At 42.7% G+C, this 26,158-nt stretch overlaps 2 protein-coding genes across 2 annotated transcripts in view; both read right to left on the reverse strand.

Moving 5' to 3' along the window:
* The window catches only part of LOC139561608 (zinc finger protein 721-like), a 66,736-nt gene that overhangs the window by 19,882 nt on the left and 20,696 nt on the right, over positions 1 to 26,158 (reverse strand). The window lies entirely within an intron of this gene.
* Positions 11,008 to 24,352, reverse strand: LOC139561439 (zinc finger protein 892-like). The gene is made up of 3 exons (XM_071378536.1): positions 24,068 to 24,352; positions 18,808 to 19,269; positions 11,008 to 12,774 (listed from the first exon to the last, which is right to left on the reverse strand). Exons 1-3 carry the CDS (start codon positions 24,231 to 24,233, stop codon positions 11,546 to 11,548), a joined length of 1,857 nt encoding a protein of 618 aa, XP_071234637.1. The 5' UTR covers positions 24,234 to 24,352; the 3' UTR covers positions 11,008 to 11,545.

Genomic DNA, 26,158 nt, shown 5'->3' on the forward strand with positions numbered 1-26,158 from the left:
TTGGAGGTTATTGTGGTGTTGAATGCTGAGCTATAGTCAATAAACAGCATTCTTACATACAGTGGGGAGAACAAGTATTTGATACACTGCCGATTTTGCAGGTTTTCCTACTTACAAAGCATGTAGAGGTCTGTAATTTTTATCATAGGTACACTTCAACTGTGAGAGACGGAATCTAAAACAAAAATCCAGAAAATCACATTGTATGATTTTTAAATAATTAATTTGCATTTTATTGCATGACATAAGTATTTGATCACCTACCAACCAGTAAGAATTCCGGCTCTCACAGACCTGTTAGTTTTTCTTTAAGAAGCCCTCCTGTTCTCCACTCATTACCTGTATTAACTGCACCTGTTTGAACTCGTTACCTGTATAAAAGACACCTGTCCACACACTCAATCAAACAGATTCCAACCTCTCCACAATGGCCAAGACCAGAGAGCTGTGTAAGGACATCAGGGATAAAATTGTAGACCTGCACAAGGCTGGGATGGGCTACAGGACAATAGGCAAGCAGCTTGGTGAGAAGGAAACAACTGTTGGCGCAATTATTAGAAAATGGAAGAAGTTCAAGATGACGGTCAATCACCCTCGGTCTGGGGCTCCATGCAAGATTTCACCTCGTGGGGCATCAATGATCACGAGGAAGGTGAGGGATCAGCCCAGAACTACACGGCAGGACCTGGTCAATGACCTGAAGAGAGCTGGGACCACAGTCTCAAAGAAAACCATTAGTAACACACTACGCCGTCATGGATTAAAATCCTGCAGCGCACGCAAGGTCCCCCTGCTTAAGCCAGTGCATGTCCAGGCCTGTCTGAAGTTTGCCAATGACCATCTGGATGATCCAGAGGAGGAATGGGAGAAGGTCATGTGGTCTGATGAGACAAAAATAGAGCTTTTTGGTCTAACTCCACTCGCCGTGTTTGGAGGAAGAAGAAGGATGAGTACAACCCCAAGAACACCATCCCAACCGTGAAGCATGGAGGTGGAAACATCATTCTTTGGGGATGCTTTTCTGCAAAGGGGACAGGACGACTGCACCGTATTGAGGGGAGGATGGATGGGGCCATGTATCGCGAGATCTTGGCCAACAACCTCCTTCCCTCAGTAAGAGCATTGAAGATGGGTCGTGGCTGGGTCTTCCAGCATGACAACGACACGAAGCACACAGCCATGGCAACTAAGGAGTGGCTCCGTAAGAAGCATCTCAAGGTCCTGGAGTGGCCTAGCCAGTCTCCAGACCTGAACCCAATAGAAAATCTTTGGAGGGAGCTGAAAGTCCGTATTGCCCAGCGACAGCCCCGAAACCTGAAGGATCTGGAGAAGATCTGTAGGGAGGAGTGGGCCAAAATCCCTGCTGCAGTGTGTGCAAACCTAGTCAAGAACTACAGGAAACGTATGATCTCTGTAATTGCAAACAAAGGTTTCTGTACTAAATATTAAGTTCTGCTTTTCTGATGTATCAAATACTTATGTCATGCAATTAAATGCAAATTAATTACTTAAAAATCATACAATGTGATTTTCTGGATTTTTGTTTTAGATTCCGTCTCTCATAGTTGAAGTGTACCTATGATAAAAATTACAGACCTCTACATGCTTTGTAAGTAGGAAAACCTGCAAAATCGGCAGTGTATCAAATACTTGTTCTCCCCACTGTAGGTATTCCTCTTGTCCAGATGGGATAGGGCAGTGTGCAGATCTATTGGGGCGGTAAGCAAATTGAAGTGGGTCTAGGGTGTCAGGTAAGGTGGAGGTGATATGATCCTTGACTAGTCTCTCAAAGCACTTCATGATGACAGAGGTGAGTGCTACTGGGCGGTAGACATTAAGTTCAGTTACCTTTGCCTTCTTGAGTAGCCACTTTAATGTTAGACAGCAATACAAAGCTAGTATACATCTACGAAGAACTTAGATTGTTACACCAGGGCTGGCAACTTTTGAAAAATGCTTGGAGTGATATTTGTTATGTGAATTTAATTTCTCCCTTGCCGTTGACAACCCCTCATTCAGGGCAGGTGGGGTTATGAGCCCCACCTGTTTAGCAAAAAAAAAATGGTTGCCTGTTTTGCATGTTCTTTTGGCATTAATAATACGTGTCATATATTAGTGTGCAAACAATGTAAAATAAATAAATAATTGAGTTACTAAAGCCGCATACAACTGTGGTCTCTTTTTGGCTTTCTTGAGTAAAGCAGCTTCAAAATGCAGGTGTCTCAGCCTAGTGCTTTCTGTGGTGGTGGGGCAGCCAGCGGAAAATACAGAGCGTAGGGGTTGGTAATGTTCTCTAGTTGCGCCGTGATTGGCCCAGTGTTCTGTCACTCATGGGGACACTACGTCACTGCAAAATCTATGGGGAGAGTTTGAAAATTCAAGCCCATTGGGTGCTGCAATACAGTTACATTAGAAGTGCCCATCCAAGAAGGCTCAAGATCATTGGCCACAGATAAAATTACGTCAAATCACTTTATATCTACAGTATCTTTGATTGGACTGATCATGTCAACATCATACTTTCAAAATCTTAGCTAGCAGTCATCATCATGAATCAAGTTGACAATCTACTGGCAAATACGTTTTAATCCTTATTCATATGAAAATAAATAATGAAGAGAAATTATAGATAAAACGTATCGGTGCTCATCGGCCATTGGACATAAACATTACACAACCAGTTGGAAAACGTAAATTCAACAATGAGTGGTTTGGAAGGAATCAGTGGCTACCTGCAAGTGTTGCAAAGCAATCACTATCCTGCTATTCAGTGGATTTGGTGTGTGGTCCAGGTCTGGGTTTAAGGGTCTCTTCCAAGCTTAAAAGTATAAGCATTCACATGCCATGGGCCAGAAAAGGTTGAATACATTGTCCATGCTGTCAATCCAGCATGACTTCTGCCGTTGAAACAACTGGAAACTCAGAACTGGGAAATCTCAGACTTCAGTGAGTTCAAGACAACTGGGGAAAAAACGAGCTCCGACTGGGAAAATACGTTATGAACAGTCATCCAACTCAGAATTTCAAGTCGGGAACTCGGGCCTCTTTCTAGAGCTCCGACTTGACGTCATGATTCAACCTTGTTTTTTTCCCAGAGTTCCCAGTTGTCTTGAAATCACCATAAATCCAGAGAATGACAGACTTTGATGACAAAGTTAGATGAGAAAATTTGCCCGCAAGGATTGCCGCGCCACCTTCCTGTTCAAGTGAGCACATCACAAGGTGAGTCCAAAAATGTCTTGTATGCTGCTGCATAAATGATGTAATATGCCAGGGAGATGTGTATACTGTAGCTAAGAAAGTAATACTAAGTGTATGTTGTGTAGTAATCTGTTAGTTGCCCATGTGCCTCACCCTAATAATTTGGTCCCTTGCCTCCCTCATAATTTCTCCTACTGTTCTGACTTGGTAGTGCACATGTAGCCTATACCCGTTTTAGAGAAATGTAATCATTGAATATTGTAAGAGCTTTCATTGTGTGCTTATATGCCCCCTTTATTTATCTTACGGTTCTGACTTGGTGTACATGGAGAATACTGTAAGAACGGCCCATGTTCTTTATTCTGTCGGTGTACATTTCAAAAGTGCTGAACAAATAGTTATTGACTACGTCCTAGCTCGCTCATTAATGTCTTAATCAAAATTACAGATGGCCTCTTAACCGCTCATCGTTCCCTTATGCCATAGTTTGTACATCTCAATTGTCAGTAGAAACCACATTTATTTAAGCAAGTCAGCCATATCAGCATTGTTTTTATTAAAAGGCAGTAAATGAGGCTGAATTAACTGTCGCTGCCAGACAAGGCTCCACTGAAAGCCAGGTGTAGCGGTGGTAAGGATTCACTCCATTGTGCTGGAAGGAAACCTCTGCTGTTGGGACAGCTTTATGTAGGCGCTAACAGTTTGTGGGCACTGTTTGTCACCGCTACAGTGCAATTAATATTTTGTTTAGTGGGGAGTTTGCCCCACCAATCGCACTGCCCCTGGCACAATCATTAGACGATAGACTGGGGGGTCCTTCCCCAGGAAGTTTTTTCTGTCCATAGAATGCACAAACATTTTATATTTTTGGTGAGCTATTTCTTTAAAATAGGTCTGGAAGAAAATCCTGCTAGCTCTCCAGGAGGGTTGGCCACCCCAGATCTATGTTTCCCAAGTGATTGAAAAGGCTCTTGTTATAACAATTAATTTCTCAAACCTTCAATAAATAGCTAATGAATATCAATATTCAGGTGGTTTATGCCTACTAGTTGAAGATGCCGTCATACCTCTCTACACAGACAAAATATGTGTATTATGAGTTGTGAGTTCCTCTACCATCTCTCTCTCTAGCATGTGCACAATACTAAAATTATATTTAATTCCTGAATCATTTGAATATCCAATGCTTATTTGTATGACTTATTCAAAACTGTCCGTGAAAGGCTGAAAAATGACATAGCCTCATATAAATCATTTTCAAAGACACAAATAGGCATAAGAGATTTCTAATATGTGATGACACTGGCAGAACTGGGAGGAAGTGGATTAATAGAATAAGTGTGGGGAATAACAGTAGTGCTGTTGCTGACAGCGTTGCCCTGCATTTTAGCCCGTTGTTAAGAAAGAGAATTGTTCCACTGATCAGACTAAATAAAGTATACTGAACAAAAATATAAACGCAACATGCAACGATTTTTACTGAGTTACAGTTCATATTAGGAAATCAGTCAATTGAAATACATTCATTAGGCCCTAATCTATGGATTTCACATGACTGAGCAGGGGTGTAGCCATGGGTGGGCCCACCCACGGAACTAGATCCAACCAATCAGAATTTGTTTTTCCCCACAAAAAGGGCTTTATTACATACAAAAATACTCATCAGAAGATGGGTGATGCAATAGAACAACGACCTAAAACACAGAAGTAAATCAGCAACAGAATGGCTTCTGGAGCGGCCCAGTCAGAGTCCTGACCTCAACCGGATTGAGATGCTGTGGCAGGACCTCAGGAGAGCACTTCACACCAGTCATCACAAGAATATTGCTGAACTGAAACAGTTTTGCAAAGAGGAATGGTCCACAATTCCTCCTGACCGTTGTGCAGGTCTGATCCGCAACTACAGAAAACATTTGGTTGAGGTTATTGCTGCCAAAGGAGGGTTACCTAGTTATTAAATCCAAGGGTTCACATACTTTCCCCACCCTGCACTGTGAATGTTTACACGGTGTGTTCAATAAAGACAAATGTATAATTGTTTGTGTGTTATTAGTTTAAGCAGACTTTTGTCTATTGTTGTGACCTAGATGAAGATCAGATCAAATTTGATGAACAATTTATGTAGAAATCCAGGTATTTCCAAAGGGTTCACATACTTTGTCTTTGTCACTTTATATGGCTGTAGTCCGGTGCCCACTCGTAACACCGCCACCTGGTGCAGGCAGGCCGTCAATGGCTCAGTGGTCCATAACTGTTCACCTGTTTCTACGTGCCACCTGGTGCAGGCAGGCCATCAATGGCTCAGTGGTCCATAACTGTTCACCTGTTTCTACGTGCCACCTGGTGCAGGCAGGCCATCAATGGCTCAGTGGTCCATAACTGTTCACCTGTTTCTACCTGCCACCTGGTGCAGGCAGGCCGTCAATGGCTCAGTGGTCCATAACTGTTCACCTGTTTCTACGTGCCACCTGGTGCAGGCAGGCCGTCAATGGCTCAGTGGTCCATAACTGTTCACCTGTTTCTGCGTCAAGCCTGGTGCAGGCAGGCCGTCAATGGCTCAGTGGTCCATAACTGTTCACCTGTTTCTACGTGCCACCTGGTGCAGGCAGGCCGTCAATGGCTCAGTGGTCCATAACTGTTCACCTGTTTCTACCTGCCACCTGGTGCAGGCAGGCCGTCAATGGCTCAGTGGTCCATAACTGTTCACCTGTTTCTACGTGCCACCTGGTGCAGGCAGGCCGTCAATGGCTCAGTGGTCCATAACTGTTCACCTGTTTCTACCTGCCACCTGGTGCAGGCAGGCCGTCAATGGCTCAGTGGTCCATAACTGTTCACCTGTTTCTACGTGCCACCTGGTGCAGGCAGGCCGTCAATGGCTCAGTGGTCCATAACTGTTCACCTGTTTCTGCGTCAAGCCTGGTGCAGGCAGGCCGTTAATGGCTCAGTGGTCCATAACTGTTCACCTGTTTCTGCGTCAAGCCTGGTGGAGGCAGGCCGTCAATGGCTCAGTGGTCCATAACTGTTCACCTGTTTCTACGTCAAGCCTGGTGCAGGCAGGCCGTCAATGGCTCAGTGGTCCATAACTGTTCACCTGTTTCTGCGTCAAGCCTGGTGGAGGCAGGCCGTCAATGGCTCAGTGGTCCATAACTGTTCACCTGTTTCTACGTGCCACCTGGTGGAGGCAGGCCGTCAATGGCTCAGTGGTCCATAACTGTTCACCTGTTTCTGCGTCAAGCCTGGTGGAGGCAGGCCGTCAATGGCTCAGTGGTCCATAACTGTTCACCTGTTTCTGCGTCAAGCCTGGTGCAGGCAGGCCGTCAATGGCTCAGTGGTCCATAACTGTTCACCTGTTTCTGCGTCAAGCCTGGTGCAGGCAGGCCGTTAATGGCTCAGTGGTCCATAACTGTTCACCTGTTTCTGCGTCAAGCCTGGTGCAGGCAGGCCGTTAATGGCTCAGTGGTCCATAACTGTTCACCTGTTTCTGCGTCAAGCCTGGTGCAGGCAGGCCGTTAATGGCTCAGTGGTCCATAACTGTTCACCTGTTTCTGCGTCAAGCCTGGTGCAGGCAGGCCGTTAATGGCTCAGTGGTCCATAACTGTTCACCTGTTTCTGCGTCAAGCCTGGTGCAGGCAGGCCGTTAATGGCTCAGTGGTCCATAACTGTTCACCTGTTTCTGCGTCAAGCCTGGTGCAGGCAGGCCGTCAATGGCTCAGTGGTCCATAACTGTTCACCTGTTTCTGCGTCAAGCCTGGTGCAGGCAGGCCGTTAATGGCTGTGGTCCATAACTGTTCACCTGTTTCTGCGTCAAGCCTGGTGCAGGCAGGCCGTCAATGGCTCAGTGGTCCATAACTGTTCACCTGTTTCTGCGTCAAGCCTGGTGCAGGCAGGCCGTTAATGGCTCAGTGGTCCATAACTGTTCACCTGTTTCTACGTCAAGCCTGGTGCAGGCAGGCCGTTAATGGCTCAGTGGTCCATAACTGTTCACCTGTTTCTGCGTCAAGCCTGGTGCAGGCAGGCCGTCAATGGCTCAGTGGTCCATAACTGTTCACCTGTTTCTACGTCAAGCCTGGTGCAGGCAGGCCGTTAATGGCTCAGTGGTCCATAACTGTTCACCTGTTTCTACGTCAAGCCTGGTGCAGGCAGGCCGTTAATGGCTCAGTGGTCCATAACTGTTCACCTGTTTCTACGTCAAGCCTGGATAATGTTCCATCTGTTCTTTCTTGTGTTTCATGGTGTGCAGCACAGCAGCATATCATGGATTTCATCTCCAATCTCCTATTGGTGTGTGCATTTATTTACTGAATTCTAATTACAGGTATGGTCCTCCATATGCAGTTACCCATGACCACTTAAGGGACTGGGAGGGGAAGTTGGTGTAGAGAGGAGGGGAGCAGGACGGCCTTTTCTACAGGGTTTTACTAAGGTACAGACCAGTGATTATGGATAACTACAATGAGGGGAAATAGTTGTAATGAGTAACAGGGTGGTGATATAGGATGATCATTCAGTAGAAAGACAGAACTAATTGTCAGATAGGTGACTCCTGACAGCTGATACTGATGTGAGTGTGCACTAAACCACAGAATGCAGTTCTAGAGACTGTTGTTGAATTGGGGCTAGAATAACACTGTAGTTCACTTAAAACAGAGTTTACACTTATACAAAATGCACCTATCAGGAGTCGACTGTATATCATTACTTCCTGAAAGATTAAATCAATATCATTTATTAGCAGCATTAGGACAATCTATGATAAATACTCTTGGACAGATGGAAGGATGATATTTTTTATGTATCAATAACATCAGGTCAGACTATTCTCTCATCAAAACAAACAATCAGGAATTTCAGTTTTTAAAACATCACGAGACTTTGAACAGGGGACCTGTGAGTTTCCTACAATACTTTCCTCCAACAGGTGGTAGGTAGTCTAGTGGTTAAGAGAGACAAGACCGCAAGCGGAGGATTCCAATCCCATTGGACAAGTGAGTGGTTGCTGGTATCAAATCCTAGATGCCATACCTGCTGTCGTGCCCTTGAGCAAGGCACTTAACCCCCCACAACAACTGCTTCACAGGAGCCGTAGTATGGCAGCTCCTACCTCTATATACACAGTACATTCTGAAAATATTCAGACACCTCAACTTTTCCAAATTGTTACTTTACAGCCATATTCTAACATTACATTTTGTTTCTCTCATCAATCTACACACAATACCCCAAAATGAAAAAGAAAAAACAGATTTTTTGAAATTGTAGCAAATTGATTAAAAATAAACTGAAATATCACATCTACATAAGTATTCAGACCCTTTACTCAGTACTTTGTTGAAGCACCTTTGGCAGCAATTACAGCCTTGAGTCTTCGAGTACGACGCTACAAGCTTGGCACACCTGTATTTGGGGAGTTTCTCCCATTCTTCTCTGCAGATCCTCTCAAGCTCTGTCAGGTTGGGCGGGTAGCATCGCTGCACAGCTATTTTCAGGTCTCTCCAGAGATGTTAGATCGGGTTCAAGTCTGGGTTCTGGCTGGGCCACTCAAGGACATTCAGAGACTTGTCCGAAGCCACTCCTGGCCCAGTCTGAGGTCCTGAGTGCTCTGGAGCAGGTTTTCATCAAGGATCTCTCTCTATTTTTCTCCATTCATCTTTCCCTTGATCCTGACTAGTCTCCCAGTCCCTGCTGCTGAAAAACATCCCCACAGCATGATGCTGCCACCACCATGCTTCACCGTAGGGATGGTGCCAGGTTTCCTCTAGACGTGCCGCTTGATATTCAGGCCAAAGAGTTCGATCTTGGTTTCATCAGACCAGAGAATCTTGTTTCTCATGGTCTGAGAGTCCTTTAGGTACCTTTTGGCAAACTCCAAGTGGGCTGTCATGTACCTTTTACTGAGCAGTGGCTTCCGTCTGGCCACTTTACCATAAAGACCTGATTGGTGGAGTGCTGCAAAGATGGTTGTCCTTCTGGAAGGTTCTCCCATCTCCACATAGGAACTCTGGAGCTCTGTCAGACAGACCATTGGGTTCTTGGTCACTTCCCTGACCAAGGCCCTTCTCCCCCGATTGCTCAGTTTGGCCGGGCAGCCAGCTCTCGGAAGAGTCTTGGTGGTTCCAAACTTATTCCCTTTAACTTCTTTGGGGTAGGGGGCAGTATTTTCACGTCCGGATTAAAAGCATGCCCAGAGTAAACGGCCTGCTACAAAGCCATAAAAGCTAGAATATGCATATTATTAGTAGATTTGAATAGAAAACACTCTGAAGTTTCTAAAACTTGTCTGTGAGTATAACAGAACTCATATGGCATGCAAAAACCGGATAAAAAATCCAACCAGGAAGTGGGAAATCTGAGGTTGGTCGATTTAACTCAGCTCCTATTGAAGATACAGTGGGATATTGGTAATGTTGCACTTCCTAAGGCTTCCACTAGATGTCAACAGTCTTTAGAACCTTGTCTGATGCTTTTACTGTGAAGTGGGGCCGAAGGAGAAGGGAATGAGTAAGGTCTACCATGACCTGACCATGCGCGTTCATGTGAGAGGGCGCTCTGTTCCATCGCACTTCTGAAGACAATGGAATTCTCCGGTCGGAACATTATTGAAGATTTATGTTAAAAACATCCTAAAGATTGATTCAATACATCGTTCGACATGTTTCTACTGACTGTTACGGAACTTTTTGACATTTCGTCTGCTTTTAGTGAACGCGCTTCGTGACTTTGGATTTGTTTACCAAACGCGCTAACGAAAGTAACTATTTGGATATAAATGATGGACATTACCGAACAAAACAAACATTTCTTGTGGAAGTGGGAGTCCTGGGAGTGCATTCCGACGAAGATCAGCAAAGGTAAGTGAAGATTTATAATGCTTTTTATGAGTTTTGTTGACTGCATAATATGGCGGATATATTTGTGTCTTGATTGGGCTCTGAGCGCCAACTCAGATTATTTCATGGTTTGCTTTTTCCGTAAAGCTTTTTTGAAATCTGACACAGCGGTTGCATTAAGGAGAAGTGCATCTAAAATGCCATGCATAACAGTTGTATCTTTTAGCAATGTTTATTATGAGTATTCCTGTAAATTGATGTGGCTCTCTGCAAAATCAAAGGTTGTTTTGGAACTTGTGAACGTAAGGCGCCAATGTAAACTCAGATTTTTGGATATAAATATGAACTTTACCGAACAAAACATACATGTATTGTGTAACATGAAGTCCTATGAGTGTCATCTGATGAAGATCATCAAAGGTTAGTGATTTTATCTATATTTTATCTATATTTCTGCTTTTTGTGAATCGTCTCTTTGGCTGGAAAAATGGCTGTGTTATTCTGTGAATAGGCACTCACCTAACATAATCGTTTGGTTTGCTTTCGTCGTAAAATACATTTATGTTTGAGGAATTTTAATTATGGGATTTCTGTTGTTTTGAATTTGGAGCCCTGCAGTTTCACTGGCTGTTGAAGAGGTGGAACACTACCGTCTCACGTACCCTAGAGAGGTTAAGAATGATGGAGGCCACTGTGTTCTTGGAGACCTTCAATGCTGCAGATTGTTTTTGGTACCCTTCCCCAGACCTGTGCCTTGACACAATCCTGTCTCGGAGCTCTATGGACAATTCCTTCGACCTCATGGCTTGGTTTTTGCTCTGACATGCACTGTCAACTGTGGGACCTTATATAGACAGGTGTGTGCCTTTCCAAATCATGGCCAATCAATTGAATTTACAGGTGGACTCCAATCAAGTTGTAGAAACATCTGATGATCAATGGAAACAGGATGCACTTGAATAGTTAAGTAAAGAAGGTATTTCTGTTACATTTTTTAATACATTTGCAAACATTTCTGAAGACCTGTTTTCGCTTTGTCTGACATGGCTAATTGAGTGACTGTCAGTGACAAACAAACTGCTGATGCACAACCAAATGTCTGAATTGGACCTGGTGTATTCTACTATTCTGAGTCTTAATAGTAAGTTGAGAACCAGACTGAGCTCCTAAGATAATGTCAAACCACGTCAAGAGGCAGTCAATGAACTGGGAGTAGCTGGAGATGGACTTGACCTCCAGGCAAGCAACCAGAGCCATGTCGTCTGCATATTTGATGAGGGCCATATCACTGTTGCTTCCTAAGAGATTTGTCCACATCCTGCCTTTTTATTCACTTACCTGACCTTTATTTACCTAGGCATGTCAGTTAAGAACAAATTCTTACTTACAATGACGGCCTACCCCGGCCAAACCCGGACAACGCTGGGCCAATTGTGCGCCGCCCTATGGGACTCCCAATCACGGCCGGTTGTGATACAGCCTGACAGACAATCTTTGTCCTAATGTCCTTTCTTCTTTTAGTTTATGTCCTGTTTTCTTCCTTTGTGGACTTTATCCACATGCCTCAGCAGATTCGTCTTCTGAGTGAATCCTTTACCACAGACAGAGCAGCCATGTTGTTTCTCTCCTGTGTGAATTAGTTTGTGCCTCCTTAGGTCCCCTTTCTGATTGAAGCTTTTCCCACAGTCACCACAGCTAAATGCTTTCTCTCCTGTGTGAGTCACTTTGTGCATAGTTAGGTGCCCCTTCCGATTGAAGCTTTTCCCACAGTCACCACAGCTAAATGGTTTCTCTCCTGTGTGAGTCAGATTGTGCATTGTTAGGTGCCCCTTCCGATTGAAGCTTTTCCCGCAGTCAGCACAGCTAAATGGTTTCTCTCCGGTGTGAATCAGTTTGTGCATGGTTAGGTGCCCCTTTCGATTGAAGCTTTTCCCACAGTCAGCACAGCTAAATGGTTTCTCTCCTGTGTGAGTCACTTTGTGCATGTTTAGGTGCCCCATCCGATTGAAGCTTTTCCCACAGTCACCGCAGCTAAATGGTTTCTCTCCTGTGTGAATCCTCATGTGCTTGGACAGAATTCCTTTGTGTTTGAAGGTCATTCCACAAACAGGGCAGGTGCAGGGTTTCCCAATGTGACAGAGTCGGACATGGGCCTTCAGTTTACAGGTGGAGCTGTAGCTTTTTTTGCAAAAGCTACATTCACTGGGTCTGTTCTTGGTGAGAGTCACATGTCTCTTCAGGTCAGCTTTTTTAGCAAATGTTTCACCACAGTCACGGCAGCTGTGAGTTTTTCTAGATGTGGTGCTGGTTTTGGAACAGTGTTTTTCAAATAGTGGACTGTTGTCAAGTCCTACTGTGTAGCTGCTTACGGCTGAGCTGTGGCTGGAGGCATTGTTTTGATTATCTGTAGAGTCACAGGGAATGTTGAGACCCTTAATGTGGGTCACAGTGATAAAAGGTTTGAGATCCACTGGTTTAGAGTCACTCTCTCTGTTCTCCACAGTCTTGGTTTGGTCCTCCTGATCACATTCACTTTTCACACAGGAAGGAGTGAATATGAACTTCATGATATCAGGCTCCAGACCTTGAAGCTGCTCTTCCTCCTGACTGGTCCTGACTTCCTCCTGTTCCTCTTTAATCTGTGTGGTCTCTGGGTCCTTCTGCCCCAGACTGGGGCTCCACTCCTGCTCACAGTGCTGCTGCTCAGGGGGAACCTCCTCTTCAGAGACAGAGAGCTGCAGGGAGTCTGGAGGGAAGGAGAGGAGGAGCAGAGGTTACCTAGCTATACAGCCTGGATACAGAGGTTACCTATACAGCCTGGATACAGAGGTTACCTAGCTATACAGCCTGGATACAGAGGTTACCCAGCTATACAGCCTGGATACAGAGGTTACCCAGCTATACAGCCTTGATACAGAGGTTACCTAGCTATACAGCCTGGATACAGAGGTTACCCAGCTATACAGCCTGGATACAGAGGTTACCCAGCTATACAGCCTTGATACAGAGTTTACCTAGCTATACCGCCTGGATACAGAGGTTACCCAGCTATACCGCCTGGATACAGAGGTTACCCAGCTATACAGCCTGGATACAGAGGTTACCCAGCTATACCGCCTTGATACAGAGGTTACCCAGCTATACCGCCTTGATACAGAGGTTACCCAGCTATACAGCCTGGCTACAGAGGTTACCCAGCTATACAGCCTGGATACAGAGGTTACCCAGCTATACAGCCTTGATACAGAGGTTACCCAGCTATACAGCCTGGATAGAGAGGTTACCCAGCTATACAGCCTGGATACAGAGGTTACCCAGCTATACAGCCTGGATACAGAGGTTACCCAGCTATACAGCCTGGATACAGAGGTTACCCAGCTATACAGCCTGGATACAGAGGTTACCCAGCTATACAGCCTGGATACAGAGGTTACCCAGCTATACAGCCTTGATACAGAGGTTACCCAGCTATACAGCCTGGATACAGAGGTTACCCAGCTATACAGCCTTGATACTAGGGCTGGGCTATATAGAGTTTTTTCGATATATTTTAGCGTGATATGTAAAATGCCTGTATCGTAAGAATCGAGGTTCTGTTATAATGTTGTAACGTTTTGCAAATGCAGCATCTCACGGTCTCTTCTCTGTCAGCCCAATCATGTCCCAATTGCATCACAAGACGTGCACAGAGGTTATCCACCAATCACAACCCTAGACAGCCTTTCACAATTAGTAACCACGCCGGAGAATTGTAGCGATAAAATCATCCCCAAAAAGGGCAGCAATGTTTTTTCAGTAATATGGAAGTGGTTCGGGTTTAAGAGGTCTGATAACGAATGTCCTGTGTAAAATGTGTCGAAAGACAATTGCTACGAAAAGCAGCAGCACAACCAACCCCTTCAACTGAAACACGCGGTGGAATGCGTGAGACTACGCAATACCGATTCCAGTCGCCCGATTCCCAAAACGTCTGCTAAAAGACAAACTACCATAGCCGCATCCTTTTCAAATGTTATCTCTTATGACAAGAAAGGTTTGAGGTGGAAGGAGATAACGGATGCAGTGACCTATTACTATGCGAAAGTTATCTTTACAGTACAAAAGCCAGGCTTTAAAAAGCTGCTAACACAGTTGACCACATATCAGCTGCCAAGCCGCAAGTATTTCACTGAAGAAGCCCTGCCGTGATTATACACTGCTACCCGCGAAAGAGTCGCAGAGAAGCTGGCTAGTGTGTGTTATTGTTCCACCACAGCCGATGGTCGAGCAGAATGTCTGAGCCATACCAAAGTTTGACAGTCCACTACATAAATGACTACTGGAAATTGCAAAATGGCTGCCTCCAGACGTCTTACTTCCCTGATGATCATATGGGTGAAGTAATAGCCCAGGGTCTCAAAGACTCTCTGGCATCGTGGAAGATGAGGGAATACCGACAGGTGTGCCTGACAGCGGGAGCAACATGATAAAAGCATTGCGCTTGCTGGACCGGCCTGCAGTGCTTTGGGGACAGGCTTCACCTCGACATCGGTAAGTGTGACATTGGATAATTAAAGTGCATTCAAAAAAGTGATGTTCAGGCCAGCTGTAGGCTAATGTGTTAGTAGTTGTGTCATTCTGCCAATCCAATAGCAAAGAACCACAGGCTGTTTTAATTATAACAAATGAACTAAATTAATACATTTTCAATCAAAATGATTATATATAAATTACATATTCAAACAGCTAGTGGTTAACTTCTTATGGCTGCAGAGCAGTATTGAGTAGCTTGGATGAAAGGTGCCCATAGTAAACTGCCTGCTCCTCGGTCCCAGCTGCTAATATATGCATATTATTATTCGTATTGGATAGAAAACACTCTGAAGTTTCTAAAACTGTTTGAATTATGTCTTTGAGTATAACAGAAGTCATATGGCAGGCAAAAACCTGAGAAGTTCCACTTCCTGTTTGAATTTTTTCTGAGGCGGCCGATTTTCAACCAAGCTCCCATTGAAATTACGGCGAGATATTGATGAGTTTTCACTTCCTACGGCTTCCACTAGATGTCAACAGTCAATAGAACTTTGTCTGATGACTAATGTGAAGGGGGGCCGAAGGAGACAGGAATTAGTCAGGTCTGCCACGAGCTGACCATGCTTTCACATGCGCGTTCACATGAGGAGGACCTCCGTTCCACCGCTCTTCTGAAGTCAATCTAATTCTCCGGTTTGAACGTTATTCAAGATGTATGTTAACAACATTCTAAAGATTGATTCAGTACATCGTTTGACATGTTTCTACTGACTGTTACGGAACTTTTGGACATTTCGTCACGTTATAGTGGATGCGCTTTGTGACTTTGGAATTGTTTACCGCTAACCAAAGTAGCTAATTGGACATAAATAACGGACATTATCGAACAAATCAAGCATTTATTGTGGACCTGGGATTCCTAGGACTGCATTCTGATGAAGTTCATCAAAGGAAACATTTATCATGTATTTTCTGGTTTCTGTTGACCCCAACATGGCGGCTAATTTGGCTATTGTTCTGAGCTCCGTCTCAGATTATTGCATGATTTGCTTTTTCCGTAAAGTTTTTTTAAAATCTGACACAGCGGTTGCATTAAGGAGAGGTATATCTATAATTCCATGTGTATAAATTGTATTATCATCTACATTTATGATGAGTATTTCTGTTGAAATGATGGCTGAAATGTGGCTATGCAAAATCAGTTGATGTTTTTGGAACTAGTGAATGTAACGTGCCAATGTAAACTCTGATTTTTTGTTATAAATATGAACTTTATCAAACAAAACATACATGTATTGTGTAACATGAAGTCCTATGAGTGTCATCTGATGAAGATCAAAGGTTAGTGATTAATTTTATCTCTTTCTGCTTTTTGTGGCTGCTATCTTTCGCTGGAAAAATGGCTGTGCTTATTGTGGTTTGGTGGTGACCTAACATAATCGTTTGTAGTGCTTTCGCTTAAAAGCATATTTGAAATCGGACACTGTGGTGGGATTAACAACAAGATGACCTTTAAAATGGTATAAGACACATGTATGTTTGAGGAATTTTAATTATGAGATTTCTGTTGTTTGAATTTGGCGCCCTGCACTTTCACTGGCTGTTGTCATATCGATCCCGGTAGCGGGATGCAGCCATAAGAAGTTTTAAACATTCCTAAACAATAGAATACACGTGTAGGTGTGTGTTCAGTTGTTTTGCACAAATAGGCCTTGAGGCCTTGTGTATTTTTTTTATTTTAATAAAGAAAATTCAATTAAGAATTATGTCTTGGCCTTTTTTAATTTGTTCGAGATTTGTGAATCATCCAAACCTCTGAAAAAAATGTAGATATTACTTTTAGGCCATATCGCCCAGCCCTACTCGATACCCTGCAGCCGTTAGGACTGAATGAGGATTTATCGGATTGTGAGGTCCCTGGTAAAAACCTCAGAGTTCAGACATCCTATGTCTGGGAAAAAAGGTAGTGTTAAAGACGTGGTCACATGACATGTGATTTACGTCCTACGCTGTGTTTGTGACAACATGTATGTGGGCCAGACATCCAGATGCTTGAAACAGAGCTGAAGCAAGGATGAAAGTGCTCTAACAATGTGTCTTCAATTCCAGGTGGAAGTGTAACCAAGACAACCCTTCCGGATATAAACTTTACGCCTCCAACTCAATCATCAAGTTTGCAGACGACACAACAGTAGTAGGCCTGATTACCAACAATGACGAGACAGCCTACAGGGAGGAGGTGAGGGCCCTGGCGGAGTGGTGCCAGGAAAATAACCTCTCCCTCAACGTCAACAAAACGTAGCTGATCGTGGACTTTAGGCGTCAGCAGAGCGAGCACGCCCCCATTCACATCGACAGGACCACAGTGGAGAAGGTGGACAGCTTCAAGTTGCTCGGCGTACACATCACTGACAATCTGAAATGGTTCACCCACACAGACAGTGTGGTGAAGAAGGCGCAACGGGGGACTTGGCCCCTAAGACCCTCAGAAACTTTGACAGATGCACAATTAAGAGCATCCTGTCGGGCTGTATCACCGCCTGGTACGGCAACTGCACCGCCCGCAACTGCAGGGCTCTCTAGAGGGTAGTGAGGTCTGCACAACTACCTGCCCTCCAGGACACCTACAGCACCCGATGTCACAGGAAGGCCAAAAAGATAATCAAGGACAACAACCACCCGAGCCACTGCCTGTTCACCCCGCTATCATCCAGAAGGTGAGGTCAGTACAGGTGCATCAAAGCGGGGACCGAGAGACAGAAGCTGTTTTTCAATCTCAAAGCCATCAGACTTAAATAGCCATCACTAGCCGGCTGCCACCCGGTTACTCAACCCTGCACCTTAGAGGCTGCTGCCATTTATACATAGACATGGAATCACTGGTCACTTTAATAATGTTTACATACTGCTTTACTCATATGTATATACTGTATTCTATTCTACTGTATTTTAGTCAATGCCATTCCAACAATGCTCGTCCTAATATTTATATATTTCTTAATTCCATTCTTTTACTTTTTAGATTTGTGTATTGTTGTGAATTGTTAGATACTACTGCACAGTTGGAGCTCGGAACACAAGCATTTCAATACACTCGCAATAACATCTGCTAAATATGTGTATGTGACCAATACAATTTGATTTGAAGTACAGAGAGATCCTTGATGAAAACCTGCTCCAGAGCACTCAGGACCTCAGACTAGGGCAAAGGTTCACCTTCCAACAGGACTACGACCCTAGGCACAAAGCCAAGACAACACAGGAGTTGCTTCGGGACAAGTCTCTGAATGTCCTTGAGTGGCCCAACCAGATCTGCAGAGAAGAATGGGAGAAACTCCCCAAATACAGGTGTGCCAAGCTTGTAGCATCACACCCAAGAACACTCGAGTTGAGGCTGTAATTGCTAAAGTTGCTTCAACAAAGTACTGAGTAAAGGGTCTGTATACTTATGTTAATGTGATATTTCAGTTTTTTAAAAGTATAAATTTGCAAAAAATTCAAAAAGCCTGTTTTTGCTTCGTCATTATGGGGTATTGTGATGTCATTATGGGGTATTGTGTGTAGATTGAGGGGGGGGGAAACGATTTAATTAATTTTAGAATAAGGCTGTAATGTAACAAAATGTGGGAAAAGTCAAGCGGTCTGAATAATTTCTGAAAGCACTGAAGTGTTATATGTGTTTACCTTGTCTTTCTTTTTGTTGCAGATTGTCATCTGTATTGTTCTCTGTCTGAGAGTATGGGTTCCCGATACAAACACCTCATTTTGTGTTTGTAGAATTACATCTTTATGTTCTGTTCTATCTGATATGATATCTAGTAGCCCTTTGGGTTACTTTAGATTACGGCAGGTGTCTGTAATTATCTCTGGCTCGCTAAGGCTGCCCAAGTCTAATCTCTTTCCCATTTTATTGACCAATCAGATCAGCACTGAAAATGATCTGATGTGATTGGTCAAAAGACCAATTAGTGAGGGGGGAAAAAACCTGAATTGGTCTGCCTGTATAAACGCAGCCTTAGTGGCCTCATCTGTCTCACTGTTTGGGGAGATTTGCTCTGATGAAGGTTGAACGACCGAAAGATAAAATGTAAGAAATTTGCATCGGTTTCTTTTTTTTCTGTTTCTAAAGTCAGTAAATTCTATACATTCAAATAACTTCCTGGTTTTCGTGACACAGACACGTTTGTATCCATGTACAGTAAAAGTGAATAAAAACATTTTCATTGAGTAGAACTATAGCTAACTATCAGTAGATCTACATACAAACCTATTCTACATAGTTGTATCTCCGGTGTGATCCGCAGCAGTCTCCGTAGCCGATCATTCTCCTCCTGGTACTCTGCTACCATTTTCACAAATACCCCAGAAATCTCCACAGCAGCAAACGCCGTTAAACGCTCATTTAAAAACTCTCGAAACGACTGTAGTTTAGACATTTTCAGTGGACTGAGAGTTGGGTGTTCAGCAAGTACGGCTTCTTGACGTAGGTCCTCCTGATCACATTCAATTTTCACACAGGAAGGAGTAAATATGAACTCCATGATATCAGGCTCCAACCCTTGAAGCTGCTCTTCCTCCTGACTGGTCCTGACTTCCTCCTGTTCCTCTTTAATCTGTATGGTCTCTGGGTCCTTCTGCCCCAGACTGGGGCTCCACTCCTGCTCACAGTGCTGCTGCTCAGGGGGAACCTCCTCTTCAGAGACAGAGAGCTGCAGGGATTCTGGAGGGACTGAGAGGAGGAGCAGAGGTTACCACAGTCCCCAAATCCAGAACAAATTCAAGAAAGCGTACAGTATTATAAAGAGCCATTGTCTCATGGAACTCTGTTCCATCTCAAATTGCTCAAATGAAAAGCAAACCTGGTTTAAAAAACAGATAAAGCAACACCTCACAACGTCTCTCCCCTATGTGACTTAGATCGTTTGTGAGTATGTATTGATATGTAGGCTACGTGTGCCATTAAAAATGTTTTCTGTAGTTCTGTCCTTGAGCTGTTCTTGTCTATTAATGTTCTGGATGATGTCATGTTTCATGTGGACCCCAGGAAGAGTAGCTGCTGCTTTTGCAACAGCTAATGGGAATCCTAATAAAACACCAAATACTTTATTAAATTCAGTCACCCCACCATGGTTAGTGTTGGTATGTAACTGTTAAATTCAGTCACCCCACCATGGTTAGTGTTGGTATGTAACTGTTCAATTCAGTCACCCCACCATGGTTAGTGTTGGTATGTAAAATAAGGGCTGTGTTTTGTGTAGGCTAACCCTTTACAATGACTTATAATAAGGAGGCTAACCCTGGCGTGACGTTTTGATAACCGTGTAAATCTCTCAAGGACAAGGTGACTTTTATTAATATATTCGCCTATATTTACCCCCCAAAAATGAAATGCTAATTAGCTCCTAATGTGGCTATCATAAAGAACTACAAACATCATGATGCTCTGGGCAAGACTGCTGAATCGAGGCAAAGGTAAGAATCTCTGGATTAACTATCTAATGTTATCTAAAATGTAGTAATGAATAAATTGGCTACATTTCTTTAAATGGACAATTCTGTGAACTGTCTTGTGCAAATTTTTAATTGACAAAATACCTGTTAGCAAAGGTGTCAGCTAGAGATGATGTGCAGGAGCTTGCAGGGATTTGTAGTTCCGCATGAGGTCTACTTTGATGCTAATTAGCGTTTTCGAATCTGAGAGTAAATAAAGCCGAATATCAGTGGAGGCTCCTCAGAGGAAGGGGAGGCCCATCCTCCTCAGTGAATTTCATTTAAAAAAAGTTATCCTTCTTAGATAAAACTATACTATATATTTTGACATCCCCAAAATAATTGATTAAAACACACTGTTTTGCAATGAAGGTCTACAGTAGCCTCAGCAACCAACACTTTGTAGGGTAGCACCATGGTGTAGCTGGAGGACAGCTAGCATTGACATTGACTTCAATACAAAACCTAGGAGGCTCATGGATCTCACCCCCCCCCCTCCCTTCTATAGAATTACACAGTAATTATAACAACTTCGAGACGACGTCCTCCAGCCTATCAGAGCTCTTGCAGCATGAACTGACATGTTGTCCACACAATCATAGGATCAGAGAATTAAACTAGTATTAAAAGCATAAGCTACAGCTAGCTAGCACTGCACTGCATAACATGTGGTGAGTAGTTGACTCAAAGAGAGAAAGACAATAGTTGAACAAATTAATTTCTTCAAAAATGAAGAGCGAGAGAAATAGCTATATTTCATATTCTTTTCACTTCCACTTACTTAGCGAATGCAGCTAGCTAGTTCAGCCTACACAAACAAAAATGGATGCTATGTTAGCTAGCTGGATATGGCGATCCAACACTGGAACTCTTCCAAGTCAAGGTAAGCTTTTGGTTTAATTAATTTATTGCCACTGGGGCCCACCGGTGTAACTGCTAAACTGCTTGCTGACTACACTGTACTGCATGACGGTAGCAGGTTTACTAACGTGTAGTAGCTATGTTGACTATGACGTTAGCTAATAAAAACGGGGATAAACATACCTGAATCTGTCCAATAGAAACTCTTGTTTGCAACTGTTGGATTAATAATTACACCCTAGATCAGTTAGATGCAGGCAAGAGTCTGCATGGCGGTATTAAACGCTGTCTGTCACCTAAAATGTTTCTCAAACTGTGCATGCATCTATGTTGTAAACTTTCATTCATAGGCTAGGTTGTAGCAATCTCATGATGGCTAAAGGGAAAATGTGAGTATCATGTAGTAGCCTAAACTAGAGGTCGACCGATTAATCGGAATGGTCGATTAATTAGGGCTGATTTCAAGTTTTCATAACAATCGGAAATGTTTGGACACCGTTTATTTTTTTTACACCTTTATTTAACTTGGCAAGTCAGTTAAGAACACATTCTTATTTTCAATGACGGTCTAGGAACGGTGGGTTAACTGCCTCGTTCAGGGACAGAACGACAGATTTTTACCTTGTCAGCTCAGGGATTCAATCTTGCAACCTTACGGTTAACTAGTCCATCGCTCTAACCACCTGCCTCACGAGGAGCCTGCCTGTTACGCGAATGCAGTAAGAAGCCAAGGTAAGTTGCTAGCTAGCATTAAACTTATCTTATAAAAAACAATCAATCAATCATAATCACTAGTTAACTACACATGGTTGATAATATTACTAGTTTATCTAGCGTGTCCTGCGTTGCATATCGATGCGGTGCGCATTCGCGAAACAGGACTGTCGTTGCTCCAACGTGTACCTAACCATAAACATCAATGCCTTTCTTAAAATCAATACACAAGTACAGTGGGGCAAAAAGGTATTTAGTCAGTCACCAATTGTGCATGTTCTCCCACTTAAAAAGATGAGAGAGGCCTGTAATTTTCATCATAGGTACACTTCAACTATGCCAGACAAAATGAGAAAAAAAATTCCAGAAAATCACATTGTAGGATTTTTAATGAATTTATTTGCAAATTATGGTGGAAAATAAGTATTTTCCACCATAAGCCCAATCGTTGCACGACTGTACCTAACCATAAACATCAATGCCTTATTTAAAATCAATACACAGAAGTATATATTTTTAAACCTGCATATTTAGCTAAAAATCCAGGTTAGCAATCAATATTAACCAGGTGAAATTGTGTCACTTCTCTTGAGTTCATTGCACGCAGAGTCAGGGTATATGCAACAGTTTGGGCCGCCTGGCTCGTTGCAAACTAATTTGCCAGAATTTTACGTAATAATGACATAACATTGAAGGTTGTGCAATGTAACAGCAATATTTAGACTTATGGATGCCACCCGTTAGATAAAATACGGAACGGTTCCGTATTTCACTGAAAGAATAAACGTTTTGTTTTCGAGATGATAGTTTCCGGATTCAACCATATTAATGACCTAAGGCTCGTATTTCTGTGTGTATTATGTTATAATTAAGTCTATGATTTGATAGAGCAGTCTGACTGAGCGGTGGTAGGCAGCAGCAGGCTCGTAAGCATTCATTCAAACAGCACGTTTGTGCGTTTTGCCAGCAGCTCTTCGCAATGCTTCAAGCCTATCAACTCCCGAGATTAGGTTGGTGTAACCGATGTGAAATGGCTAGCTAGTTAGCAGGGTGCGCGCTAATAACGTTTCAAACGTCACTCGCTCTAAGACTTGGAGTAGTTGTTCCCCTTGCTCTGCAAGGGCCGCGGCTTTTGTGGAGCGATGGGTAACACTGCTTCGAGGGTGGCTGTTGTCAATGTGTTCCTGATTCGAGCCCAGGTAGGAGCGAGGAGAGGGACGGAAGCTATACTATTACACTGGCAATACTAAAGTGCCTATAAGAACATCCAATAGTCAAAGGTATATGAAATACAAATCGTATAGAGAGAAATAGTCCTATAATTCCTATAATAACTACAACCTAAAACTTCTTACCTGGGAATATTGAAGACTCATGTTAAAAGGAACCACCAGCTTTCATATGTTCTCTTGTTCTGAGCAAGGAACTTAAATGTTAGCTTTTTACATGGCACATGTTGCACTTTTACTTTCTTCTCCAACACTTTGTTTTTGCATTATTTAAACCAAATTGAACATGTTTCATTATTTATTTGAGGATAAATTGATTTTATTGATGTATTATATTAAGTTAAAGTGTTCATTCAGTATTGTTGTAATTGTCATTACTACAAATACATTATTATTTATATATATATTTTTTTATATATATATTTTTTTAAATCGGCCGATTAATCCGTATCGGCTTTTTTTGACCCTCCAATAATCGGTATCAGTATCGGCGGTGAAAAATCATAATCGGTCGACCTCTAGCCTAAACCCATTAATGTTACATTAAACTGGGTGAATGGAATATGAATGACAGTCATCCAATATGCTGTAATAGAAATAAGGCCGTGCTCATAAAAGCAAAAAAGATTGTCCTCCATCTTTAACAGCACCGACCGCCAGTGGCGAATACATTGATAAAAGTCACCTTGTCTGAGAGAGATTTACATGGTTATCAAAACGTCACACCGGGGTAAGCCTACATTAAACGCAGTCCTTGTTTTAAGTGTTTCTAAGATCCCCTATGGGAAAAATGAATGGTGGATAAACTATTGCAACCATTAACCTGTTTGACCGCTAAGTTTTATAGGTATTATTACACCTCCACTGTGGGTTTATGGGTATTATTACACCTCCACTGTGTGGCTCTATCAGGCTTTAGACATCAGGGTTGGGGTCAATTTGAATTTTTAAGCCAGTAAATTCAAGACTAGGTTAACTATAATGCCAGTTCAATAATTAAAAACTAGAATCCATTTTCAATTACTTCTCAGTAATTGAAGAGAGGCTATTTACTTCTAAAGTTTATATATTTTTTTATTACAAATTAAAATCACTTCCTGTTTTTATGACAATGTTTTTATTAATACACGGTAAGTTTAAAAACAACTTCTTCAACATGTATGAAGTGGTGATCAGTTAACAATTTATCAATAAAGTGGAACTATAGCTAGCTATCAGTATCTACATACTAACCTATTCTACATAGTTGTATCTCTGGTGTCCTCCGCAGAAGTCTCCGTAGCCGATCGTTCTCCTCCTGGTACTCTACTACCGTTTTCTCAACTGCCCCAAAAATATCCACAGCAGCCGCCGTTAAACGCTCATTTAAAATCAAACGCAACATCTGTAGTTTAGACATTATCAGTAAAATTAGATCTGGGTAGCCTATTCAGTTTGGTCAGTATGTATTTTCTTTACTCCACACAAGGAACAGAAAAAATAAAAACTCCTTACCAATTCTACTTCCGTGTTCTAGTCTAGGAATCTTAGGACATTCTTTGTTCTAGTTGGTGACGAACCCAGAAACACAACAGGGCCGCCAGCTGGATGGGAGTTTACTGTGCAAGGCAGCCTACAGACCAGTAGTAAAGGAAAACGATGACTACATGTAGACAAATAGTGGTTATCATAAGTACAGGATGATCTGGGAGAATCAACATGATGAATGAGCAGCATTACGTCAGAATTTATGAGAAATACTCTTGGAAATACTCTTGGACAAATGCAAGGATGCCTTTTCTGGAATTGTTTTTAATTTCACGTATCAATTACGTCAGCCTGACCTAAATCAAATGATCAGATATTGTTGTTTCTAATGAAGGGAAAAATTAAACAGACTTTGAACATCAGAACTGTGAAATTCCTACAATATTCTGTACTGTTTGATCATTACCTCGTCATTCAAATCAAATCAAACTTTATTTACATACATTGTTTTACAACATTAAGTCCATGGTACAGTATACGTATTTATCTGAGGCCCATAGTATGAATGGTCTGGAGTTGCCTTCCTTTCCTAAGAGTGTTGTCCACATCCTGCCTTTTTATTCTTCTGACTGAAGACGTTATTGGTCTATGGTCTGTTTTTCTCTCTTTGTGGATATTATCTATACTGTATGCTCAGGGTTGGGTGGGTTACTTTATAAATGTAATCCATTACAGTTACTAGTTGCCTGTCCAAAATTGTAATCAGTAGTGTAACTTTTGGATTACCCCAAACTCGGTAATGTAATTTGATTACATTGAATTACTTTTAGATTACTTCCCCCTTTTAAGAGGCATTAGAAGAATACAAAAATGTATGTTACCAGTTGTATGACATTTATTGCAAGATCAATCAATGTTAAAGTTTACATAGCTGGCCATATATATATATATACAGTGGGGAGAACAAGTATTTGATACACTGCCGATTTTGCAGGTTTTCCTACTTACAAAGCATGTAGAGGTCTGTAATGTTTATCATAGGTACACTTCAACTGTGAGAGACGGAATCTAAAACAAAAATCCAGAAAATCACATTGTATGATTTTTAAGTAATTAATTTGTATTTTATTGCATGACATAAGTATTTGATCACCTACCAACCAGTAAGAATTCCGGCTCTCACAGACCTGTTAGTTTTTCTTTAAGAAGCCCTCCTGTTCTCCACTCATTACCTGTATTAACTGCACCTGTTTGAACTCGTTACCTGTATAAAAGACACCTGTCCACACACAATCAAACAGATTCCAACCTCTCCACAATGGCCAAGACCAGAGAGCTGTGTAAGGACATCAGGGATAAAATTGTAGACCTGCACAAGGCTGGGATGGGCTACAGGACAATAGGCAAGCAGCTTGGTGAGAAGGAAACAACTGTTGGCGCAATTATTAGAAAATGGAAGAAGTTCAAGATGACGGTCAATCACCCTCGGTCTGGGGCTCCATGCAAGATTTCACCTCGTGGGGCATCAATGATCATGAGGAAGGTGAGGGATCAGCCCAGAACTACACGGCAGGACCTGGTCAATGACCTGAAGAGAGCTGGGACCACAGTCTCAAAGAAAACCATTAGTAACACACTACGCCGTCATGGATTAAAATCCTGCAGCGCACGCAAGGTCCCCCTGCTTAAGCCAGTGCATGTCCAGGCCTGTCTGAAGTTTGCCAATGACCATCTGGATGATCCAGAGGAGGAATGGGAGAAGGTCATGTGGTCTGATGAGACAAAAATAGAGCTTTTTGGTCTAACTCCACTCGCCGTGTTTGGAGGAAGAAGAAGTATGACTACAACCCCAAGAAC

Source organism: Salvelinus alpinus, chromosome 31 (genome assembly GCF_045679555.1).
Source record: "Salvelinus alpinus chromosome 31, SLU_Salpinus.1, whole genome shotgun sequence".
In the NCBI taxonomy this organism is placed as follows: domain Eukaryota; kingdom Metazoa; phylum Chordata; class Actinopteri; order Salmoniformes; family Salmonidae; genus Salvelinus; species Salvelinus alpinus.

Bases quoted from the DNA above. Each gene is read 5' to 3' on its own strand.
- LOC139561439 (XM_071378536.1), bottom strand. From the start codon at position 24,233: ATGTCTAAACTACAGATGTTGCGTTTGATTTTAAATGAGCGTTTAACG. The intron at 19,270-24,067 runs GTTAGTATGTAG...TCCTCCTCTCAG, and splicing joins GATACAACTATGTAGAATAG to TCCCTCCAGAATCCCTGCAG. The intron at 12,775-18,807 runs GTTTGTATGTAG...CCTTCCCTCCAG, and splicing joins GATACAACTATGTAGAATAG to ACTCCCTGCAGCTCTCTGTC.